The sequence below is a fragment of the Harpia harpyja genome, chromosome 23 (assembly GCF_026419915.1).
Source record: "Harpia harpyja isolate bHarHar1 chromosome 23, bHarHar1 primary haplotype, whole genome shotgun sequence".
Taxonomy (NCBI): Eukaryota; Metazoa; Chordata; class Aves; order Accipitriformes; family Accipitridae; genus Harpia; species Harpia harpyja.
In genome coordinates this window covers 461,678-482,201 of record NC_068962.1, presented here as the reverse complement: position 1 = coordinate 482,201, position 20,524 = coordinate 461,678, and the positions used below count along the sequence as shown (strand labels likewise).

General features: G+C 39.4%; 1 protein-coding gene across 9 annotated transcripts in view; it reads left to right on the top strand.

Moving 5' to 3' along the window:
- The first annotated feature begins 307 nt into the window (after positions 1-307).
- The window catches only part of ATF7IP (activating transcription factor 7 interacting protein), a 115,116-nt gene continuing 94,899 nt past the window's right edge, over positions 308-20,524 (top strand). For 3 of the 9 annotated variants that reach the window (XM_052774527.1, XM_052774526.1, XM_052774517.1), the window contains exons 1-2: positions 10,362-10,530; positions 11,085-11,163. In XM_052774527.1, coding sequence (XP_052630487.1) covers positions 11,150-11,163 — 14 coding nt within the window. In that variant the 5' untranslated portion in view covers positions 10,362-10,530; positions 11,085-11,149. Of the gene's footprint in view, positions 520-625; positions 863-10,361; positions 10,531-11,084; positions 11,164-17,789; positions 18,427-20,524 lie in introns of those variants that run through there. The other 6 variants (XM_052774529.1, XM_052774528.1, XM_052774518.1 and 3 more) reach the window with 5 other exon arrangements.

Genomic DNA, 20,524 nt, shown 5'->3' with positions numbered 1-20,524 from the left:
CGGCAAGGGAAGCGGCGGGGGAGGCGAGCGGCCGCCCGCTCCCGCCCGGCAGCTCCCGCTCGGCCTTCGGCTTCGGCTTCGGCTTCGGCTTCGGCTTCGGCCCCGGCCCCGGCCCCGGCCCCGGCCCCACCACAGCGCCCCCTGGCAGCCAGGGCTGCGGCGCGCCCCGCCGCGTTACCGCCAAGGACCGTCCGCCACCGCCCGCCAGGGGGCGGAGCCACCTGCTCATTTAAATAACTCGGCGGCTCATTTGCATGCCGCCAAGATGGCCGGCCCTGCGATTGGCCGGCTCCGAGGCAGCCCCCGCTGCCGGCCCCTGTGCCCACGGAGGGGGCGGGGTCGGCCGAGAGAGGGGAGGGGACACGGGGCTTATTTGCATAACGGCCCGGCGCGTGCGACGAGGGGAGGCGGCGTTGGTGCCTGGAGCGGGTTCCGATTTTGAATCTGCGGCGGCGGCGGGAAGGCGGGAGCGGCGGCGGAGCGCCGAGGCGGGAGCTGCCGCGGGACGCAGGGGCGCAGGTACCACAGGTCCCTTTCGGGGCGCGACCGACCGGCCGGGCGGCGGCGGCGGCGGGCTGTGAGGAGCGCTGCCCCGCGCGGCGGCGGCGGCAGTGCGCATGCTCCGGGGCTGCAGCTTTGCACACGCGCCGCTGCGCGCACCCACACCCGCTCACAAGGGCGGCGCAGCTCTGCGCGCGCTGCATGGGAGCACGTGACCCGGCTCCAGTGCAGGCGCCGGCGCGCATGCGCGTTGCCGTTTTCGCGCGGAGGTGGCGGGAGGTGGGGAGCGGGGCGCGGGGCGGCGCCTTCCTCCGCCCCCCGCGTGTGGAGGGAACCCCGCGGCGGCCGCTGCGGGTCACGGGTAGGTCTCGCGTGGGGCAGGGCACGGCTGGGGCGCTTCGCTGAGTTCCGAAGGCGCGGAGAGCTGGGCAACACCAGGCAGTCGTCCGACTGCGTTCTGTCTTGCGCATCGGCGAGGTGAGGCGAGGCGAGGCGGAGACGCCTCCTGCACCGCACCGGCCGGGTGTTTGGGTGGGACAGCGGTGTGTCTGGCGCCTCGAAAGCGTCTCCTTACTCTCTGTTCTAACTGGGGATGGCGCGACCTGGGCGGTGCTGTATGCGGCTGGTGGGTAGCCTCGCAAATACGGCGGGTGTGGATGTGGAGTGTTGCAGCGGATGGGCTGTAGAAGCAAGAAGGAGAAAACCGTTTTTCTCTTTATTGCGCTCAAAAGCGCGCTGATGAACTTAAGATTGAAGTTTCTGAAGCATATGGGCATGCTAATTTGCTAGAAAGGAGGGTGTTTCAGTGGAAGAAAAAAAAAAGGCCTAGCTATGCCTTGTTTATGATATATGTGATGTCATCAGCAAACAAGACCAGAGTGGCTACTCCAGGTTGTCGTGGAGGCCCACATCAAACAAAATGGCATAAGTTAACAGTTGATAAGTAGTATATTCACGTAAAGAAGGTACATTTGATCTTCCAGTTTTCTTTGAGCTTAAGCATTTAAAATATTGAAGCTGTATTCATGGTTAAGCATTTCACATTTTAATTCTGACGTGACATTGGGGCCTGTTAGAGGTGTAGTGTTGTCCTCAAGCAGTTTTTTTGTTTAACAAGTATATATCCTTCTTATTAGATTTCCTAGTCTTTGACAGATACCCAGTGGAAATGCCTACGTTAGAATATTTTGTTGCATAATAGTAATCTTGAAATAAATCTATGTATTGTAATGTCAGTGTGACCCTTAACACAGACAGACTTGTTGGATGGCAAAATTGGATGGAATTGTTGATGGAGAAATATTCCCTTAAAATAAAGAGGCAAACAGCTCAACTCTTCTAGGCAACAGTCAATGAGCTTAAAACTGCAGCCTTCATGCAGTCACAGAAAAATAACACTTGCGCATCTAGACAGCTTATTTAACATGCTAGTTGGCGGAAGTAAATAAATACATTTGGTCAGTATCCCAGATTATACAAACAAATACAATATTATTATGAATAAATTTATTGAAATTTGCATCTGCAAGATCAGGATGTTCTACACGCATGCTATTTGGCTCTCTTTTGCAAGTTAAAATATATTTTGGGCCATTATCTGTTATACCAGTTTGATCTAGTTACAATTATTGCAGTTATTAATATTTACCTTATATTTGTGTTTTTAAAAATAAAAATGTGAAGAATGTGCTCAATTTCTGCTTAAATCTGAAATTAATATGTTAAATATGAACTCTGTACACAAACAGCAGATGTCAGTGTAAGAAACTAGTATGTTTTTCTGATTAGGTACTGGTTTGTGCAGTCCTACAGGAAGGTATGAAGGAGAGTATTACCTCGAATATTAAGAATTCTTTGGAGGGGAAAAAAACCACAAAACCCACTGCTATTTGATATGTGATCTTGGGTAGGTAATTTCTCAGTTTACAGAGCTCTGAAATGGGGCTAATGGTAGTTGTCAGGCCCATCATAAAATGAATTCACTAATGATTGCATGAGGACTTGTGCAATTCATGAATCATGGCAATTACACCCACTATTTATTCCTCAAGTTTGGCAGTTATCTTATTGTTTTGTATGACCCAGAAGTATCAAATCAAGCTCCTATGTACGTATAATCCAGAAAGGAATTGTACTAATAATTTTGGATAGCAATACATCTTTTTGATAAATGCTAAATAATTAAAACACAGAAAAACTTTTTTTTGTCACTGTTCATAAGTAACTGCTCATTGTGTGTTCTTTGTAAAAGAATCTCAAGAGATCTTCGTGGTCTCATTGTTATGCTCTTAGTTTAGTAGACTTACTACGTTGCTTGGAGTAAAAGGCTTTTTATCAGCTGCAACCTTGCTACCAAGTGTAGCAGTGCTGAACTGATGCTTCCTGTGATAATGTGGAACAGTGTTGTATTTTGCTGTATGAGTTAAATTAACAAGACTATCTTGAATGTTGTGTAGGCTTGAAACTCATAACAGAAGTGATTCATAGAAGGATACAATAATTATATACATCAATTGAAACACTCATTTTGATCATCTTGTTGAGGGACCTCTTAATTCTCATTTCCTGTCCATTACAAAGTCTGTTTTCAAGAAGATGCTAATCCCAACAGATACACATACATGGCACACTCTGCTGCATTTGCTCATACCTCTTGCTTTAGCTTGTATTGTTACGCCCATTTCGCGTATTTAGAAGATCAACATTAACTGTAGTGTGTTAGTTTTCCTGTAAAAGCTCCTTTAGTAACACTTTCATTTAGGGCATAAAGACAGGAAATGTGGTATAACATAGACATACACTTTCCTCCCAGCATGGGAGGTGATCTTGCTAGCCAAGAGACTGAACAATCTATGAGTAAAAATAATTTAATTTTAAATACTGATTTTACAGAATCTGTTGCAAACAGAAACAGTTTACATGTTAAACAATTTTAAAAATCCTATTTTAGTAACTGATTCCTAATTAGTAACTAAATCCTCATTTTCATTGTGTTCATGATTTTGGGGAGCAGGCATTTTTTTCTGTTACAAACAGACAATATTTCCACAGTGAAAAGTAGCTGGCTAAACCAGATACTCTACTTTCCTTCCAAAACAAGAAAAAAAAAATCAAATTTCTCCCCATCTAGATGTTTTTAATAGTATAATCATTAATTAGGCTTATCTGGGCCTATTGTCAGAAATTATATTTATGCCTAAAATCTCAAGGTTATTCATTAAATGTAGATAGTAAGGCCAAAAGATACTTTACCAGTATGTTGCTCTTACTTAAATAGTTTGCAAGGTGAATGCATTTTTTCCATTTGCTCTCCACCTGGTATTTTTCTATATTGTGGCCTAGTTATATGTTTATATTATGAATTTATTTTGGAAATTACTGCAGTGACACAGATGTACATCACAGTTTTCATAAGAGATATTAGATGAGGAAAGTAAGTTGCAAGATATAAAACTTATGATACGTGAACATGGAGATTTTGGTGGGTTTTTTTTTCCTCTGCAATATATTTTTATGTAATATTTCTCTTAAATGCAGCGAAATCTAAGATTGTTAATATTTTTCAGTTAAATCTGTGGCTGGACTCTTTACTTCTCTTTAGTATGTGACGTTACTTTGAGAAATTCACCTACACATACAAAACAATTGGGGTCTCATAAACTGGCCAACACAAATGATGCTTTCATGAAGTATACTTGTAATTCTGGTATTTCAGTTAAACTCATTGAACTATATGCTGTACTGTATGAAAAAACACTCCCGTGTTTCCACCATACTGGAAGAAACTGTTCATCAAGCAGCAGTGACTTATCCGAATACAGAATGGTTCGTCAAGCAGCAGTGACTTATCCAAATACAGGATGGAGAATAAGGTAGGGCTGTTGTGTGGGGCAACAAAAAACTTGGTGGTTTTTTTGACAGCTCATTAAGAAGCAGAGAGAAAGTTAGGTTGTTCTCTGAAGCGATCTCTGTAATCAGCTGCTCTTGTTGGTCAGTTAAAGAATGTCTGGATCTCTGAATAAAGTTTAGGTATGGATTGGGTAATACTTGGTATTTAAAATTCCTGTAGCTCGGTTTTGGTTTGGATTTTAAAGCCTAGTGACTGATCCCAAAGAATGTAACTGTAAAGTCTTCCAACTTTCAGATTTTCAGTCAGGAGTATCTGGAGCATAGGTTTTTGTCAGCCTTTGAGTTCTGGTTATCTTTTTAAAAGCAAAGTTTTGGATGATGTTGTAGGATCTTAATTTTCATTTGCTTGAAGAGATTTTGTGTATCATTTGTAGTATGTTTAGGTATCTTACTTTTTTTGTTTGTGTGGGGTTTTTTGTTACTTCCCCCCTCCCTCCCAGCCCCATTTCTGTAGCAGTGGGTGTCAGAAGATCCTTGAGCTCATATGTAGAATGTTTAAGTCTCTGGAAGCATCTGATCATTAAAGTTCATTATTAGCCTACAGATCAGACTATAAAAGTGAGTGTGATCAATTTTGGAGATACAAAGTACTGATATTAGTATCCAGAAACTGGATCTGCAGAATGTGTTTAGTATGTTTTTTTTAGAATGGTAAAGATTGAACAAACCCAATACATTTTCTAGCTTTTCAGGGTGTAAACAATTGAATGGTGATTCAGAAATGGGAGTCTGTTTTGTTTGGTTGGGCTTTTTTTGTCTTCTACTTTAGTTGCATATTCTGGTTTTAGTTAATGTTCTAGTTCTTATCTCTGTTCTGTCTTGACTGTGTGCATATATATGTGCAAAAAAACATCACAAAGTTGAGAGTAGAATTTAATCTACACTTGAGTTTTATGTGGCTTTGTGTTTTATGTTTTCATTTGAGGTTGTGTTAGTATTAAACAAAAAACAGAATGCTGTTAGTGAAAAATAAATGCCTGCATGAACTTTAAAAAATGCATAAATAAGGTTATTAAATGGCACTTAGGAATTCCACTAATAAGACAAATGTGTTTAACAAATATAAATGATCTTTTTTTGCTTAAGCAGAAAATTGCAAAACAGGTATGTGACAAAAATGTTTAATTGTGCCACAGCCCTACAAGTTTTAACAGAAATCTGCTCAGTTCTAGTATAGTAGTCCAATTTTATGTGATAATTGTTTGTCAGTTGTTCTATCCTTAGTAGTTCTTGAAAGACTTGTTGGTTTTCAGGAATTTGACAGAGTAGTAAGTATCAAAGATAATTAATTCCTGGAAATTTTGTGAAAACAAGCAGCTGGGGTGAGGAGAGGCTGCCCTTGTCCCCAGTGAGGGACTTGGCAGTTACACATTGTTTTGGGGGGATAACTTGCTGTCAGTTAGGACATAGGTATTGCTTGTCAAAGCAGTATGGAGGCTGTCCCATCAACATGCAGCTTCAAACTAGACGTGTATGTGCACTTGCTTGTCCAGCGTGGTAAGGCGCCAATGATAACCTGAGGTTACTCTGATGAAAAGTAGCACGACAGTGTTTATAAATGTGCCGGAAATGTGGTTTCATTAGTTGTATTGCTCACTGATTATCTTGTTCAGTATCACTGATGTTTACTTTTTAAAATGACCAGTGTGTTTAAGAGCAAGTCTGTCTCTCCCCATTCTTTCCCCCTGCAGTTTTTTGTTTTGTTTTTTGTTTTTTTTTTTTTTTGGTAATGATTCCTTGGTGGTGTAGCTGAAGACATAATAGTAACTTCGTGGTATTAAATAAATGCCTGATCCTCCATGGTATGTCAGCTTCCATCATATCACTGTGAAGGAATTCAGAACACTATGTATATGTATGTATATTGTATAAATGCCCTTTATGTTCCTTTGGGATTTATGAGTAACTTAGAAAAAAACAAACAAAAACCAAACAAACAAAAAACCACCAACACAACAACAACAAAAAAACCTGTGCCCTCTAAGATGTTTTCTTTTGAGCTGTACATGTTATAAATGACTAAAAACTGTACTCATGAGTTACCAGCTCTTTTTTCTTCCGGGAATGAACAACAAATCATGTGAGATCTTAGTAAATTAGATGGCTGTGTACAAAGTATTTTTTTTAATAATTTATTTTCCAAGATATTTAGGTAAACTAGTAGAGCTTGTTTGCTGTGTGCAACTTGGATATTTTTAATACGGGAAAAACGTTCTTCTCTTCTAGATCCAATTTCTGAAAATGCTCTTTAAGTAAATTCACATACTCAAAGCACAGGTTTTATGAATGATACGACTGTGGATGTGTCAGCTAGGTGTTAAAATAACCTGTATATTTGCTCTGTTATTTTGTGCTGTCCTAAGCATTATCCTCCATTTCACAGTAGTGTAAAGAAATGTTTTGGTAAAAAAACCCAACCACCTGACGTGAAAGAAAGTTCCTTATACCTTTGCCTCCAACTTACTGCAGTTTCCAGAAGGTCATTTAAAAAAGTTGTTGCATTTTAATTTTTTTTAGTCTTTCAAAATCTGTTTGGTAGCAAACTAGCACATAAACTTACATACTTGCTGATTTAAGTCAATACACTGAAAATTTCTTTCATTGGTCCTACCATCAAGTGGCTTGGAATTATGGGAAGACCTCAAATGTTGTGCAAACTGTGACTTTCTGGACTCTAGTGTTCCTTGTCTCATGATCATCATGGACTCCTTCTTTTCCCCAGTAGTTTAAGTAGTTTTTTATCTGCGAAGTTCTTGCAGTGCTGAGTGAGAGTTGAGATGTTTGTTGAAGTCAGCCTGCTGGCCTGTGTAAATACAGGAATAAAGGAGGGTTTCAGTAGATGGTCTATTGAGACTTCAATTCAGAGGCATACAAACAGTAGTAGTCTCTCATGAATTTCATCAGTGTAAGAACTGTTTTGTCCACTTGATGTTAACTAACATACAAAACCCCATCAAAACAGAAAAGAACAACAAAAGAAGAGGATAAATGAGAAAAGTAGATGAGATGTGGTTTGTACACAAGGAAATGGGGATGATATGTAGCAGACTGGTTTCTAAGCGTATAATTTAAGCAAAAGAAATTATTTATGCTTTCGCTGCTTTTTTACTGCCCTTGTAATGTGAAATGACATAAAACCATGTCTGAAAGTCCAGAATTTTCTGCCTCCCCTTGATTCTTCAGCGTAGGAGCCCTGGTATAAAGTCTGACTCTATGTAATGATATTTAAGAGGTGTGTGGGGGGTGGTATTATGCAGGGCAACAATTAGAGAAATGACAGGGTACCATTCTCTTGAGTTTCTTGTTTGATGTTCATGAGACAGTTGGAAAATGGAAGCTCTTTTTTAAAATTTAACTTATGACTAGAATAATTGAACTTGCTGAGATGGTACTGCATTGTGTTGGCATGTCATCAGAAGAAGGTAGAGTTAAGGTTGTTTCGAGTTTTCATTACATATTTAAGAGAAAACTAAACATAACGGGCTAAGTTTAAATTTCATTCTGAATTTTTTTTTAAATGCCCGATTTTCTTACTTATTTTTTGAGAACCTGTATAGATGCCACCCTAAGTAGCAATAAGAAATTGTAGTCCCTCGCTGATACAGGAATTCCACACTAGTGTAGGTTCACTTTAATGTTCCCAAAGCATTCTCAGATGAGTTATTTCACTCCTAATTTTGTGTTTAATTAAGCATTGGGTTTTATTTTAAAATTAGTTTGTTAATATTTTTTAACATATTAACACACCTGCGTATGTTAACCAAAGTATATTGAAGTGAGCTCTTGAGTAAATACATGTGGTTTTTTTACCATTCAGCTAGATTTTTTGCAACTAGGTGTCTGCATTAGCATATCAGTACCTCTGCACATTCATGAAGCTTTCTGACAAGGTAAGATGATTGATTGCAGCAACTTGAGTGTGACATGGGTTCTGTTTTCTCTGGCTCAGTGAAAGTGTTCTCTGAAATTTTCCTGCCAAGTAGTTATGCCTATTCAAACCTACTGAAGTCACTGAGTTTCCATATATCAAGCTCCAAGACTGAATGTCAGAGAATGCAGTGTTGTACAAGTGCAGGTCTTGGGTTCTGGATTAGAACCTGCTTAGGTTTTTGTTGAACTTCCAGGACTCGAGGTCAGAATTCATCTTTTGCTGTAGGAATTTTGTAGGTGAGCTAAACATAGAATTCTCTTCTGTTTAAAACATTGCTACTGTGGAAATCAAAGTGTATGTATATTTGTCATACAAATGAAATCCAAAGTTTGAATTTTGAAATATTACAAGTTGTTGTAAATCTCTGTAAGCTGAAGGTGTTCTATGTATGAAGTTCAGAGTAAGCAACATGGGGTTGTGACTGGCTAGTAGAAAACGTTTCTTTTGAATTTGTTGTAAACCTGATTTTTGATTTAGTAATAGGTCTTTTTGAAGAAAAGCTTCAGCGTAGTGGGTACTTTTAAATTAATTGTAATGAAGTTGTTCTCCAGTCTTCACAAATTTGTTTTTGAGAGGCTTGTCTTTTGGGCATTTGAATTTCAAGCATATTTTAATTTAGTCCTCTGAATCTGTACAGTATTATCAAATACAATAATAATCAATGTAGCTGTTTACATGTGTGGCATGTGCTTTTTCTTGCATTGCAAATCATGCTTTTCCTTTTGTCCTTATTCACTAGATGGTGCATTTCAACGTTTTTTAAGTTTGAAATACTGACTGTGGTGGTGATGAGTGCATCAGACAGCTACTGCTGGCATGATTAATCAGTCCTGAAATAACCAGCTACAGCTGGCAACAGACATGCACAGTTACATAAGTTAAGACATTTTCATAAAAGCAGTAGATGCAGGGCATGTTCTTGCATGGGGGGGGGCTTACTGTGTTGGGCTCATTTTGGATCACAAAGACTATTTTTTGGTAGATAGTTAGTAATAATTCAACATTAATTTCCTTCAGGATTGCCCATGTCCTCTTGCAGTTATTTTGTTTTAAAATAGCCGTATTTGGATTTTGTAGAAGAGGTGTACATGATGAAGTGAGGCAGATATAGAGGAGTTCCCTCCAGAACTGATCCACTGTTGCCTGGACAAGAGCGTGTGATTGGCGTTAATGAACAGACATTAGAGAGGAACCTGTATTCTGTCTAGTTCTGCTTGCGTTAAAATTGTGTATCTGCTTGAGAGCCCCTCTGTGGCCCCATAGGTTCCCAAACCAGTTCTTTAGGAACAAACTACTTAGTAAAGATTTCAGCAAAATTGCTGAAGGAATTCTAGATATGTCTCTTTGAAAAACTTAGATGACATACTGCATCATTCATAAGGGATGAGATACTTGATTTCTGTGGGCACTGAAGTTCTGGAGTGTTCTTGGGTTTTTTGCTAGCTTCCTTATTTATAAAGTGAACTTCCTCCCCCCCCCCGCCCCCCCAAGTAAAACTGTTTTATTGGGCAGCTAATATTACACAATAGTTCAAAATAGGTGCTGCTGTAAAAAGGTATAGATCAGTTTCTTAAGCTTTTTAAGGTTTGTGGGTTTTTTTGTTTTTTGGGGGTTTTTTTAAAGACTGAAATGAGCCTGCTCTTGAAAAGTATTCCCTAATGTATGTCAGTTCTATGCGTGATCTGGCTCTGTATCTGTGGCTGTTAATATGTGACATGGATTCTGAACTGCCTGGAGTCGGGAGGGATTTGAAGTATGTGATACAAATACTGGATCACAGACCTAGCAGGGCTGCCTCTCGGTGGTTTTTGGTTTATTTTAGTTTTCTCTTTGCCAGTGGTGTTCTGAGTAGCTGCAATGTTGCAGCCGTGCATTAACCATTTCCTGCCCGTCAAAGAAACCATTCCTCTGCCCCCCCCCCGTGCCCCCCTCGCCCCCCCGCCTGTGCAGTTTGTTGCAGTGTGGCAAAAAGGGAGGTGCTTTGCTGTATAAATGTTATATGCACTGCCGAGTTGTCACTGAGTGGCTGGTCTTGAGTGCACATTGCAGCCATCTTAAATCACATTTTCAGTGCAGCTCAGACAGTGCAGTTTCAAAATGGCTGACGAAGTGCTCTTCATTGCAGCAGTTTAGCTTGACTGTATGCAAATGAGCAGAGCTGTTGGCATCACATGCTCCAGACCTTAGAGGTAAGCACCAGCTCTGCTTTGCTGAGAAACAATTTCAAACTTTGTTTAGGCAAAACTAACTAATTCTAAGCTGTATAAAATATCATAAAATATTGTTGTCTTTTTGTCAACAGGAAGGTGTTTCTTGGTGGTTTTTTTTTTTTTTTTGGTTTGGTGTTTCTTGGTTTTTTGTTTTCCCTCCCCTCTCTCACTGAAATAATTCATAGACCTCTATCCTTTCTCAGTTACAGGGTCGATTGGGTGGGACAGGAGAGGTCAAAGGTCATACCCATATGTCTTGCTAATCAAATTATTTCATTTTGGCTTACTTCCTTACCAGGCCGGAAGAGCTCTCACTTTATTCTGCCCTTTCTCAAAAGCTCACCTCATACTTTAACTAAAACATAAAATAAACTCTTTATAAACTTTGTTAAATTTTTGTAACCAAATGGTTAGATTTACATTTGATTATCATATTTTCAACATGTAACTTTTTCTGGTGTAGATAAGAACTACAAAATCTTCATAAATACATTGGAATAAGAATGATTATGTAAATGTTAACTATTTTGCAGGTAGCAGTTATTTGCTACTCGAGTAACGCTACTATAAATTCTGCAGAGCTACTACAAATGATGGAATGAAAGTTTCAAGGTAAATTATTTTTTTATTTCTTTTGTACAACTTAATTGAAATCTGACTTTCAAAGTGCTAATGGTTCCACACGGCCTAGTCTTTTCCTGTGTGTGTTACTGGTTTGTGGCCTAGCTATCTGTCATGCTCAACACTCATTAAAAGGTAGTCAATAGGTGTCAGTGTCCAGGGACATGAAGGTGGGAGAAAAGCAGTGCTCAGCTTTTTTCCCTTGGGGAGGGGGAGAACATAAAAGGAGGAGGAGAAAGAAGACTTTTTTTCTCAGTACTCACTCATAATCTTGGTTTGTGTCTGTCTCAAATACCTAGTTAAGGTCTTTATGGGATCTTAAGCTGGATATGAGTTAATTTGGGAGTAATTAAATAGGCAGTTACTTGAAGTTCTCCAGAAACGTATCAGGAGCAGCAGAAGAGCTGGATAACTCATCAGGATGTAGCTCATATTATTTTCTTGTCTGAAGTTGAACTTAGTGCTAAGGATGTGACAGTCGGTACTAAACACCTAAAAGTTTAGTCCTTCCTCAGTATTTTTGTACATTAATTTGGTCCTTTTAGCATACTCTGTAACAAAGCACTTAGTGGTTAAATTAGTTTTTAAGTATCTGTTCCTATAAATGATCTTCTATTGTTAATGACAATACACTGTTTATAAAGAAGGGAAGTATTCTGGGCAGATAGTGCGCATCAGGTTCTCAGGAGATGTGCTTTCTCCGTGTTTACCATGTGCATTTGATTTGAAGAAATAAAAAAAAAAAAATCAGTAAAATACAGGATTTTAAGCCCAGGTTGATTGCTGACTTCAGCTAACTGTAAATTTGTAAGTAATTGGTCATAGGATTTTCCTGCTTTAGGATAAAAGATCAATGACAGGAATAAAGCGAATGTGTGGTCACGGGTGATGATGAAATGTAGGTAGGTAGTTTTATTACTTGTTTTATTGGTAGTGGAATTTTGTTTAGTGGATTTGATTTAAGGCAGATTTTAGTTCATAGTGGCTTTTCTTGATTGGGTAAGATAGTTAAGATCCTGAGAACATTTAGGCACTTTAAACTGTTTGAGAACTTGGACAACAAATTCTACTGAAATGCATTTATCTTGATAAAATGTGAAGTTTTGCCATACATTCACTTCATCTAATGAATGCAGATTAATAATGTAGTGAGATTTCCTTCTTCCCACCCCCAAACAATAGTCTTTCTGGTTTTCTGCAAAATACTCTGAGTCAAGTCATCCTGACCCCAGTCTTATAAATGATATCTGAGGTTTGTGTTTGTGTGGGTTTTAGTCAGTTACTGTTGTTGATTAATTCCAGATGTTAATAACTCATATTGTTCAAAGCAAGCAGAAACAATTCATTCTTTATGAATGATCACTGAACTCCTACTTTGTAATCATTGAAGGGGATGAAATTTTATGTCTAAAACGTACTTTACCATATACATCCTGTGGTGGTTTTGGTTTTTTGTTTTGGGGTTTTTTGGTTGGTTGTTTGGTTTTTTTTAAGGAGCATATTAAAATGTTATAAAACAATAAGCGTATAAAAATTGTCAAGCACTATTGGTTCTCTTGGTTTGAGGTTTTTTTGTTAACCCCCTCTTTAATGGGAACATGAAAAGGAAAGGAGTATATTTTTTGACATTCCCTGTGAGGAGTGGTTCTTCACATGTATTACGTTTGAGTAAAATCTTGTACATTCACACCATGTCTTTCATACAGTCCTTTTTGTGCCTTTTTTTGTTGCCCCCCTTTTTTTTTTTCTGTGAGCTGAGTAAGCTTACTCCCATTTTACAGAAGAGGCACGCAGAGATTGCCAGAGTTCAGAGGAAAGCTCTTGTCTCAGTGTCTTCCCTTTGGTTTTGGTTTGCTTTGCTCTTTAACAGGCTGTTTTGAAAACAGTGTAATTCTTGGAAGTGCTGTACGAAATGACTGGCCCAGCAGGGAGCTGTAGCGTTTTATTGTATGAGCTGGGTGGGTGGGGTGGTTTGGGGGTTTTTTGGTTGGGTGTTGGTTTGGGGTTTTTTTGCTTGGTTTTCTTTTTTCTTTTCTAAAGTGGGTGTTTGAATGCATAAAATATGGCAAGTTTTGAAACCTGTGTTGCATATGGAACACATCCCTGTTTCCAGAAGTCTAAGTACACTGTAATGCTTGCTGTACAGTAGTACTGTACTGGTAGCTGACAGCATGATCTCTTCTCTGGTCCCTCCTATAGTGTTAATAATGTGTTCTTTAGTCTTCAGAAAGAAAACAAACCCCACTGATTTACCTGCATGGGAACAAGGCACTTCAGTGGATGCTAAAAGAAAAATAATATTCTTTTATTAAATACATAAATTAGAAGTTCTTGATATGAATTAGAAATAGTTGTGTATAATGAATTAACAATTTCAACTGAATTGATGATCGCTGTACATTTTTAATGCAAGATGCATTGTCAGACTCTGCTCATGTTCTTGCATCTGCATTTTCTCCCCTTCTGAGACCTGCTGCATTCTAGAACAATCAGCTTTGTACTGCTGTTAAGTAAACTTGAAGGATAGGCTTTCATCAGTAAATAAATTGCTAGTAGCGTAGCAGTCTCAAATACACGTGACTTTCAAAGAGAAATACCCAACAGTAGTTTACTCTGAAGGAGTGTATAGAGTGACTTTTTTTTTTCTCAATTCATTTTTTTTAAGATGGTATATTTGATTATAAGAAAATGATTCTACTTTATTTTCATTTGTGCTCCAACTATTTGGATAGTTTTTCATTACTAAATTGTACTTGCTTGGAACCATTCTAACATGGCTTGATTATTTTTTATGTTCCTCTTAAAACTCAGAATTGTCCCATTTTGCACAGCTGCATCTTCTATTTTGGTAGATATTTTGGGAGCAAACAATTTCAGGCAGGATTAGGAACCAACTGGAATGGACTGTTGAATTAACGCAGTACTGTTTAATGCATGCAAATCACTTTCAAACAGCTGACTTGCTTAGATACTTAGATTCTTTAGATACTAGAAATAAATGGTTACCAAGCTCTTAAAACTGTTTTTCATCTTAAATACTTAATCACATTATGACTATTATTAAACAGTTAAATCGGACCTTTATTTTTAGCTGTAAACTTTACTACGTTTTTTTCTCAAGAATGTCCTGTCTTCAAAGGAACTATGAGTAAGGCAAAATGTTTTGGGGTTTGTTTTTTTTTTTCTACATCACCTTGATTTGCAGGTTAAGATCTGTCAGCTTTTCAGTATTTGTTTAGTAAATGACAAAATTCTTCATGTAAATTTAAGTGAGCAAAATGTGCTTTTTCTAAAGTTGATAAGGAGTCAAACTGACTATTTTCCCTTTCTAAAAGAAAGGGAGTGCAACATTAGACACTGTTACTGCCTGGAAGTTACCTGGTTCAGACACTTTCTCACCCCTTTTCTGTGGTAGAAAAGCGGATACAACTAGTGTCAGCCCTTCCTCCCCCCGCCCCCTTCCCTTTCCTGCCTTCCTACTCCTGTTGATACAGGCTTCTGCTGTAAAATATCTTGAAACAAACCACACTGGCTAAGATAATGGGTTGACAGACTGTCTCTACTTCAGAAATGAACATAATTTTCTGTGCCTTTCAAAGACCAATGTGAGAGAAACTTGGGAACTACCAAACTTCTGGCTCTTGGATGAGTAATTTGTTCTGTTTCATGCTTTGGAGAAGACAGGGGGGAAGGGGGTGTTTTGGCCTCTGTGCGTGTTGCCTACCAAAGGCCCAGGGCCCTTCATTTTCTTTTGCTCTGTGGTGGGTTTTTTTCTTCTTTAATCAAGCTACTAGTGACAGATGTCATCAGTTGTTTGGTTTGGTTTTTTTTTTCCCCTTTTATTTTAGACAAGCTTTGTCAGTGAAATGCTTTTACATCTAAAATTGTGTCTGAATTAGGCAAATCATTCTGTGGCAGACTTTTCTGTACCTTTCTATTCTGAGATGAATCAACCGACATTTAAAATTTGAGGATGTTGTCTTTGATACGTAGCAATTGAAACCATACAGCTTAATAGTAATTATCTTGAATGCAGCTGGCCTTATTACTTTTGACTGTAACATCTGCTCTTTAAGGTTGCTTCTGATGAGAAACTAGAAAATTTTGTGCATGTTGGAGGAAGAGTCCTGTTAACTGGCTTTGAGAAGGCAAAGTCATAAAAGCTCTAATGTTTCCACTGACCACATGCTAAACATGGGAAAGGTAGACAGACATTTTGGCTTTTTTCTGTAGTGGCAATTGCTGGAGAATATAATTGAGTATGCTATTGTTTATTCTCCCAGGTTAGACTCTAGCATTTAAAAAAACCCCCCAAAACCCCCTCCAACACCCCCCCCCCCCAACAACCAAAAAAACCCAAACCAACCCAAAACTGGAAACAAAAAAACCCCACCCAAATACCCTGTTTTGGAAGTGGCTAAAGCGGGCCCCTGTGCTAGTTCTTGGGGTCGGTTCGTCAGCTCTGTACATGGCAGGCAGACATTGCTGCGGTTGGTTGGGGGCATAGCAAGCCCTCCAGTTGCTTCAGTTCACCCCTGGCTCAGAGGCAGCCCCCTGTGCCCTGTATAACTGAGTTGGTGCATTTCTAACCAATTGCTCCTCCTCTATAAAAACATTTTGCGTTTGAAAATGAGCTTTATCATGGCTAGTGGTGTGAGAGGCAAGAAGGCGCAGAGAGGAAGGTACAGCCGCAGAGGGAGTGTGGGTGACTCTGCCAGAACCTTCTGGAAGCGGGGTGGTGCCTCCCCCAGACAGCAGATGCAGAGCTCGCCCTCGGGGCTGCTGGCAAGCTGTGGCCTGGACTTCCCTGAGCCAAGAATAGAAAATGTTCCAAGTAAAGGCTCTTATTTTGCAGTATCTGTTTTACTGTGTTGAGAGTCATACTATTATTCTGGTATTTGTGCACAAAGCTGTAGAGCTGGTGGGGGGGGCGGGCAGGCAGCTGTATGTGGGAAACACAAGGGTTTTTTTGGTTTGCCTTTTTTTTTTAAAGCAGCATTGGTGCCCTTTATTTTTAAGCTCAGAGGCTGTTCATCTGATGATTCATTCTGCAAATGACAACAGCATCACTGAAAGATGTATTCTGCACAGTGCTTGAATGTGCCAACATACACAAATCTGTCTGAAAGTAAGATAAATCAAAAGATACATGTGATGTAAAAGAAGAGCAATACCAGATCACTTGTATAGTTAATGGCTGTCATTTTAATGTTACAGTCATTCTGGAAAAGTAATTATTTTTCCCTTACACATCACTTTAGGCTTTTGGATACAACAGCTGAGGATGAATTGTAACAACCAATGAAGAGTAATTTGCACTACTAAATACTTTCAGATACAAAATTGGTATCTTTTTGATAGGACAGGTGAACAAATTGTGTTAAGGTCAAATAACCTAGAACCAGCCATACAGCAAATTACGCTCACAGTGGGAAGGGCATATATAAAGTAATTTGACTATATATAACCTTGACACTGTTGGTATTCTAAAGAGGAACAGCGCAGGGAACTAGAAGAGGCCTGTGGTGAAAAGCAGGCTCATATGGTCCTGAGGCGCTTTGCCTTTGCCCTGCTGGAATTGACAAGCATCACTGTCTCCATCACTTTCCTTTTCCCCTAAATGGTGCCAGGCTGTGGGTGCAGCTACGGCAGTGTTGCTAGATGTGTAGCTAGCCAAACATTACTGTCAGTTTAACTTGATTTTATTTAAGATTTCACAAATTCATGTTTATAGTTAGTATAATAAACAGTATGTTTATTTGCATTGAGTTGTTTCATGCTCTAAGAGTTTCTTACAAGGCCGCAAATGAGAGGAAGAAGGTATTGGCAAATGATTCATCCTTTACATACACACACTTAATAGTAAGCAAAGCCTGGCTTCTTTTTTTCCCCCCAAAAGTACAGTGACCTTAGAATAAGGATTTGTAAAATGAAATTCATTTATTAATGTAATTGGAGTCAGAGTGAGGCTGAAATCCAAGCTTCTGCCTCTACCTGTCACTGTACCTTTTAGGTACTTGGAAAGATAGAGTCCACAGCTCCAGATGGGGCATTTTTTTCTTCATCTGCCTAAATGAAGAAAAGTTAAATGTGAAGTGGAAACAGCAAATTAAATGGCCAGACATGTTACCTGTCAGCATTAGGTTAAAAATGGATCTGTCTTACTTGGTGCTGGTAGTTATTTGTTATTGATGGGCTGCAAAATACTGAAAATACCAGTTTAAGAAAAGCTGGTTGCTGAGCATTGAGCATACCCATTTATTCGGTGTGTTATTTGTTACTACAGAGCGCTCACCAGAATCGCTGTGAACAGTGCAGTGTGTAGCAGCCTACTAGGAACAGGCTTCAAGGTGGAATTTCTTTTGTAGAGACTGTCAATTTTTGTTTATATAAACAGTAAGAGCAGCACTTGACTTTTGACATGGATCTGGATTATAAGCAAATAACTAGACAATATATTCTAGAACCCGTAGTAGTCTCGCGGGGGTGGGGGGAGGCGTTGCTCAGCAATATCCTGCTGCAATTTAGTCCTGAAATGAGGCCCCCTTTATGTAAATTTTTACTGGCGCCAGCTAGCTGTAACTGCAGTCTGGCTCCGCGTCGGCAGCAGCTAACACGTGTCATGGAGTTCTCCTGTGCACGGATTGCAGGAGCACTCTGGTTTCTGGACCGAAAGAGCCGTGCTGATGAATGTGAAAAGATGTACAAAGGAAGCTAGGTGTAATTAGATTGCTAGTAAGTGAGAATACTGAGGAAATTTCAGCTTTCTTCTTTTTTTAGTGTGCTGTCTTGTGCTGTGCTGTAATAAATTTATGCTTGTTGGTACTACTGTGTGGTATGTGGGAGGTACTTCACTGCACATAGTTGCTGCAGTGCTAATAGTTGGCAGCACAGAAGGCAGTACAAAGAGTCCGACTGGAGGCACTTGCAGTTGCAACGTTCCCTTGGAGGCTGTGGCATGCTCAGTGAGCTGCAGGGGCACTCCTGACACGTTCAGCCACTTGTGTGGAGAAGTGGGAGTTCCAGCAGGCTTTAACAAGCAGATGTAGGCTACTAGCTGAGAGGTACAACAGCATAGCTCAGGCTGGCTAAAAAATAGTACTCATGCTGCTACGTAAACAGAACAAGATCTTAGTATCAAGATGGCTGACCTGGAAGTGTACTTGTAGCTCATTTGCATAAGTATCACGAGCTACATGTGAGTGGCTTACTCAGAGGAGGAAGCTCATTTTGCACGTGCCACCTTCTCGCCAGGTAAGAGAAGCAACTCGTTTTCTGTATTAATGTTTTAGAGGCCTTTGAAGTTATTTTTCCACTTAGGTGCCCATACCCCACTTTGGCAGAATGCCAGGAATTAAATTTAAATATAAGAGGTGTTTTCTGCGAAGCCCGGAAGTCATTTGTTCTTGCTGTAATTATTTTTGGGTTGCTGTTGTTTCAGGGAACATTAACTAGCAATTACTGTAAAATGTTTACTTAAGTAAAACTGAAGACTTTAAAAAATATTAGAAATTTGAGTATGTAGTTGCTAATGTTACTGTTCTTGTTTGGTTCAAACCTCTACTGTTTTGCTACTGTGTTATTTTTGTCTCTATAGTGACACCAGTTGATGCACATGGAGGCTTAGCAGTACTGTGAACTTAGCCCTGAAAAAGGTGCAGAATTAAGAAGGTTGAATCCACCAGTGGTGGTTTTTTGGCTTCACGGTGTTATGAAGAAACTTCATTATCCTGGTTGTAGTTTGAATTCTCTTCTTTTTTTGAGATGGCAAAGCTGTTAAAAGTATGGGACACCAATCTGTTGTCCATGTATCTTTTAGTATAAATGCACATTCTCAAGTCCATTTATGTAAATTTTAAAAAGGTGTATTTGTAAATAGGGGAACAGATCAGAATATGATATTTATCTGATCCCCCCCTCAGAAGACAATAAGCTTGCCTTAGAGCAGCATATTTTAACAAAATGACAGTATTGCTAATTATGTAATATACTGTATTGTAGTTATGCATGTAGCGCATGAAAGGACTGTATGGGGCAGATGTGCTAGTTCTGCACAAATGTATTTGTGGTGTTTATATTTTACAAGTCAAAAATTTTGTGACAGGGTGGGAGACTGGAAAGGGGAGATGGTAAAAGAAAATGACTGGATCTGGGAAGTCTCTGAGCTAGAGAAAAGAGATAGCTGGAGATGCATGAACAGGCCAAGGAGAACACGGTCACTTAAAGGTAGACAGCAGCTCAAGCTAGGGATGTGGAACTGGCAGTAGATGGGCCTGATCCAGCTGAAGGAAAAATGAGATTAATTGAAGAGAATAAAACTAAAAAGGTAGAAGGGCAAAGTAGGCAGGTAGATTATTTGAGCTTAAAATGGCAGTGATAGGGAGTAAAAGTATTGGAGCTATTCTGAAGTGGACTGTGAATTAAGGCCAATAGAGAAGATGTAAATATGCTAGGAAAGAGAACTATAACTGGTCGATATTGAGGAGGGGGGAATTTAATGATAATAGAGAAGGGTATACTTCTGCATTGATATGGCAGAGTAAAATGCTGCGTGCCAACAGTTGGGGCCAAATAAGTCTTTTTTTGTACATATCTCATTTACTTTGAAACCTTTGATAACTGTTTTTTAGTGATAACTTCGGATTTGATATGGGACACAATTTTGCTTGTCATTTAGAAGTCTGGTTATATGCAAGTCCAGACTAAAGTACAAAAACGGGGTGGGGGGGGTAGGGGCGTGGTGTGCATGTGAGAAAGTATGTAAATAGGTATATGGTAGATTTCCCCAAATAAATTACATTAGAAATCACAGTTAACAACTGTAAAGGTTGTTCATAAAGGGCAAATTCTGTTAAAATCAGCCTTGCTTTCATTGCAGTGAAAAGGAAGCAATTCAGGGCCCCTCCTTCCTTTTCTGTAAGGTGTAAGTGTGAGGATGGTAGAGGAGAAATGGCATTGAGTGGGGCATGAAAAATGTAGAAAACTGATTAAAAGAAACAAAATATTCCTGAGAGAAAACCTTGACTAGTAAAGCAAAGGATAACAAAGGTGAGATTGTTAAAATTGAGAAATAATTCTAACAGTAATGTAGGTGATAATGATAACATGATTCATAGTGAAAGAGGCAGAAGATTACAGTAGATACTTCTGGGTTTTTTAGATAGAATGAGATTGCATTATAATATCTCACAGGTGACTTAAGTACTTAAATCTAGAAGTTAGAAGGAAGATACTAAAAAGTCCATTTCTTAACAAAGGCTATAAATAAGTCTTTGTAATCTGCACCCAGCAGTTCTAAAAGAGTGGGCTGAGAATATTTCTTTTCTGAGGTGTCCCTCCCAAAAACTTAAAA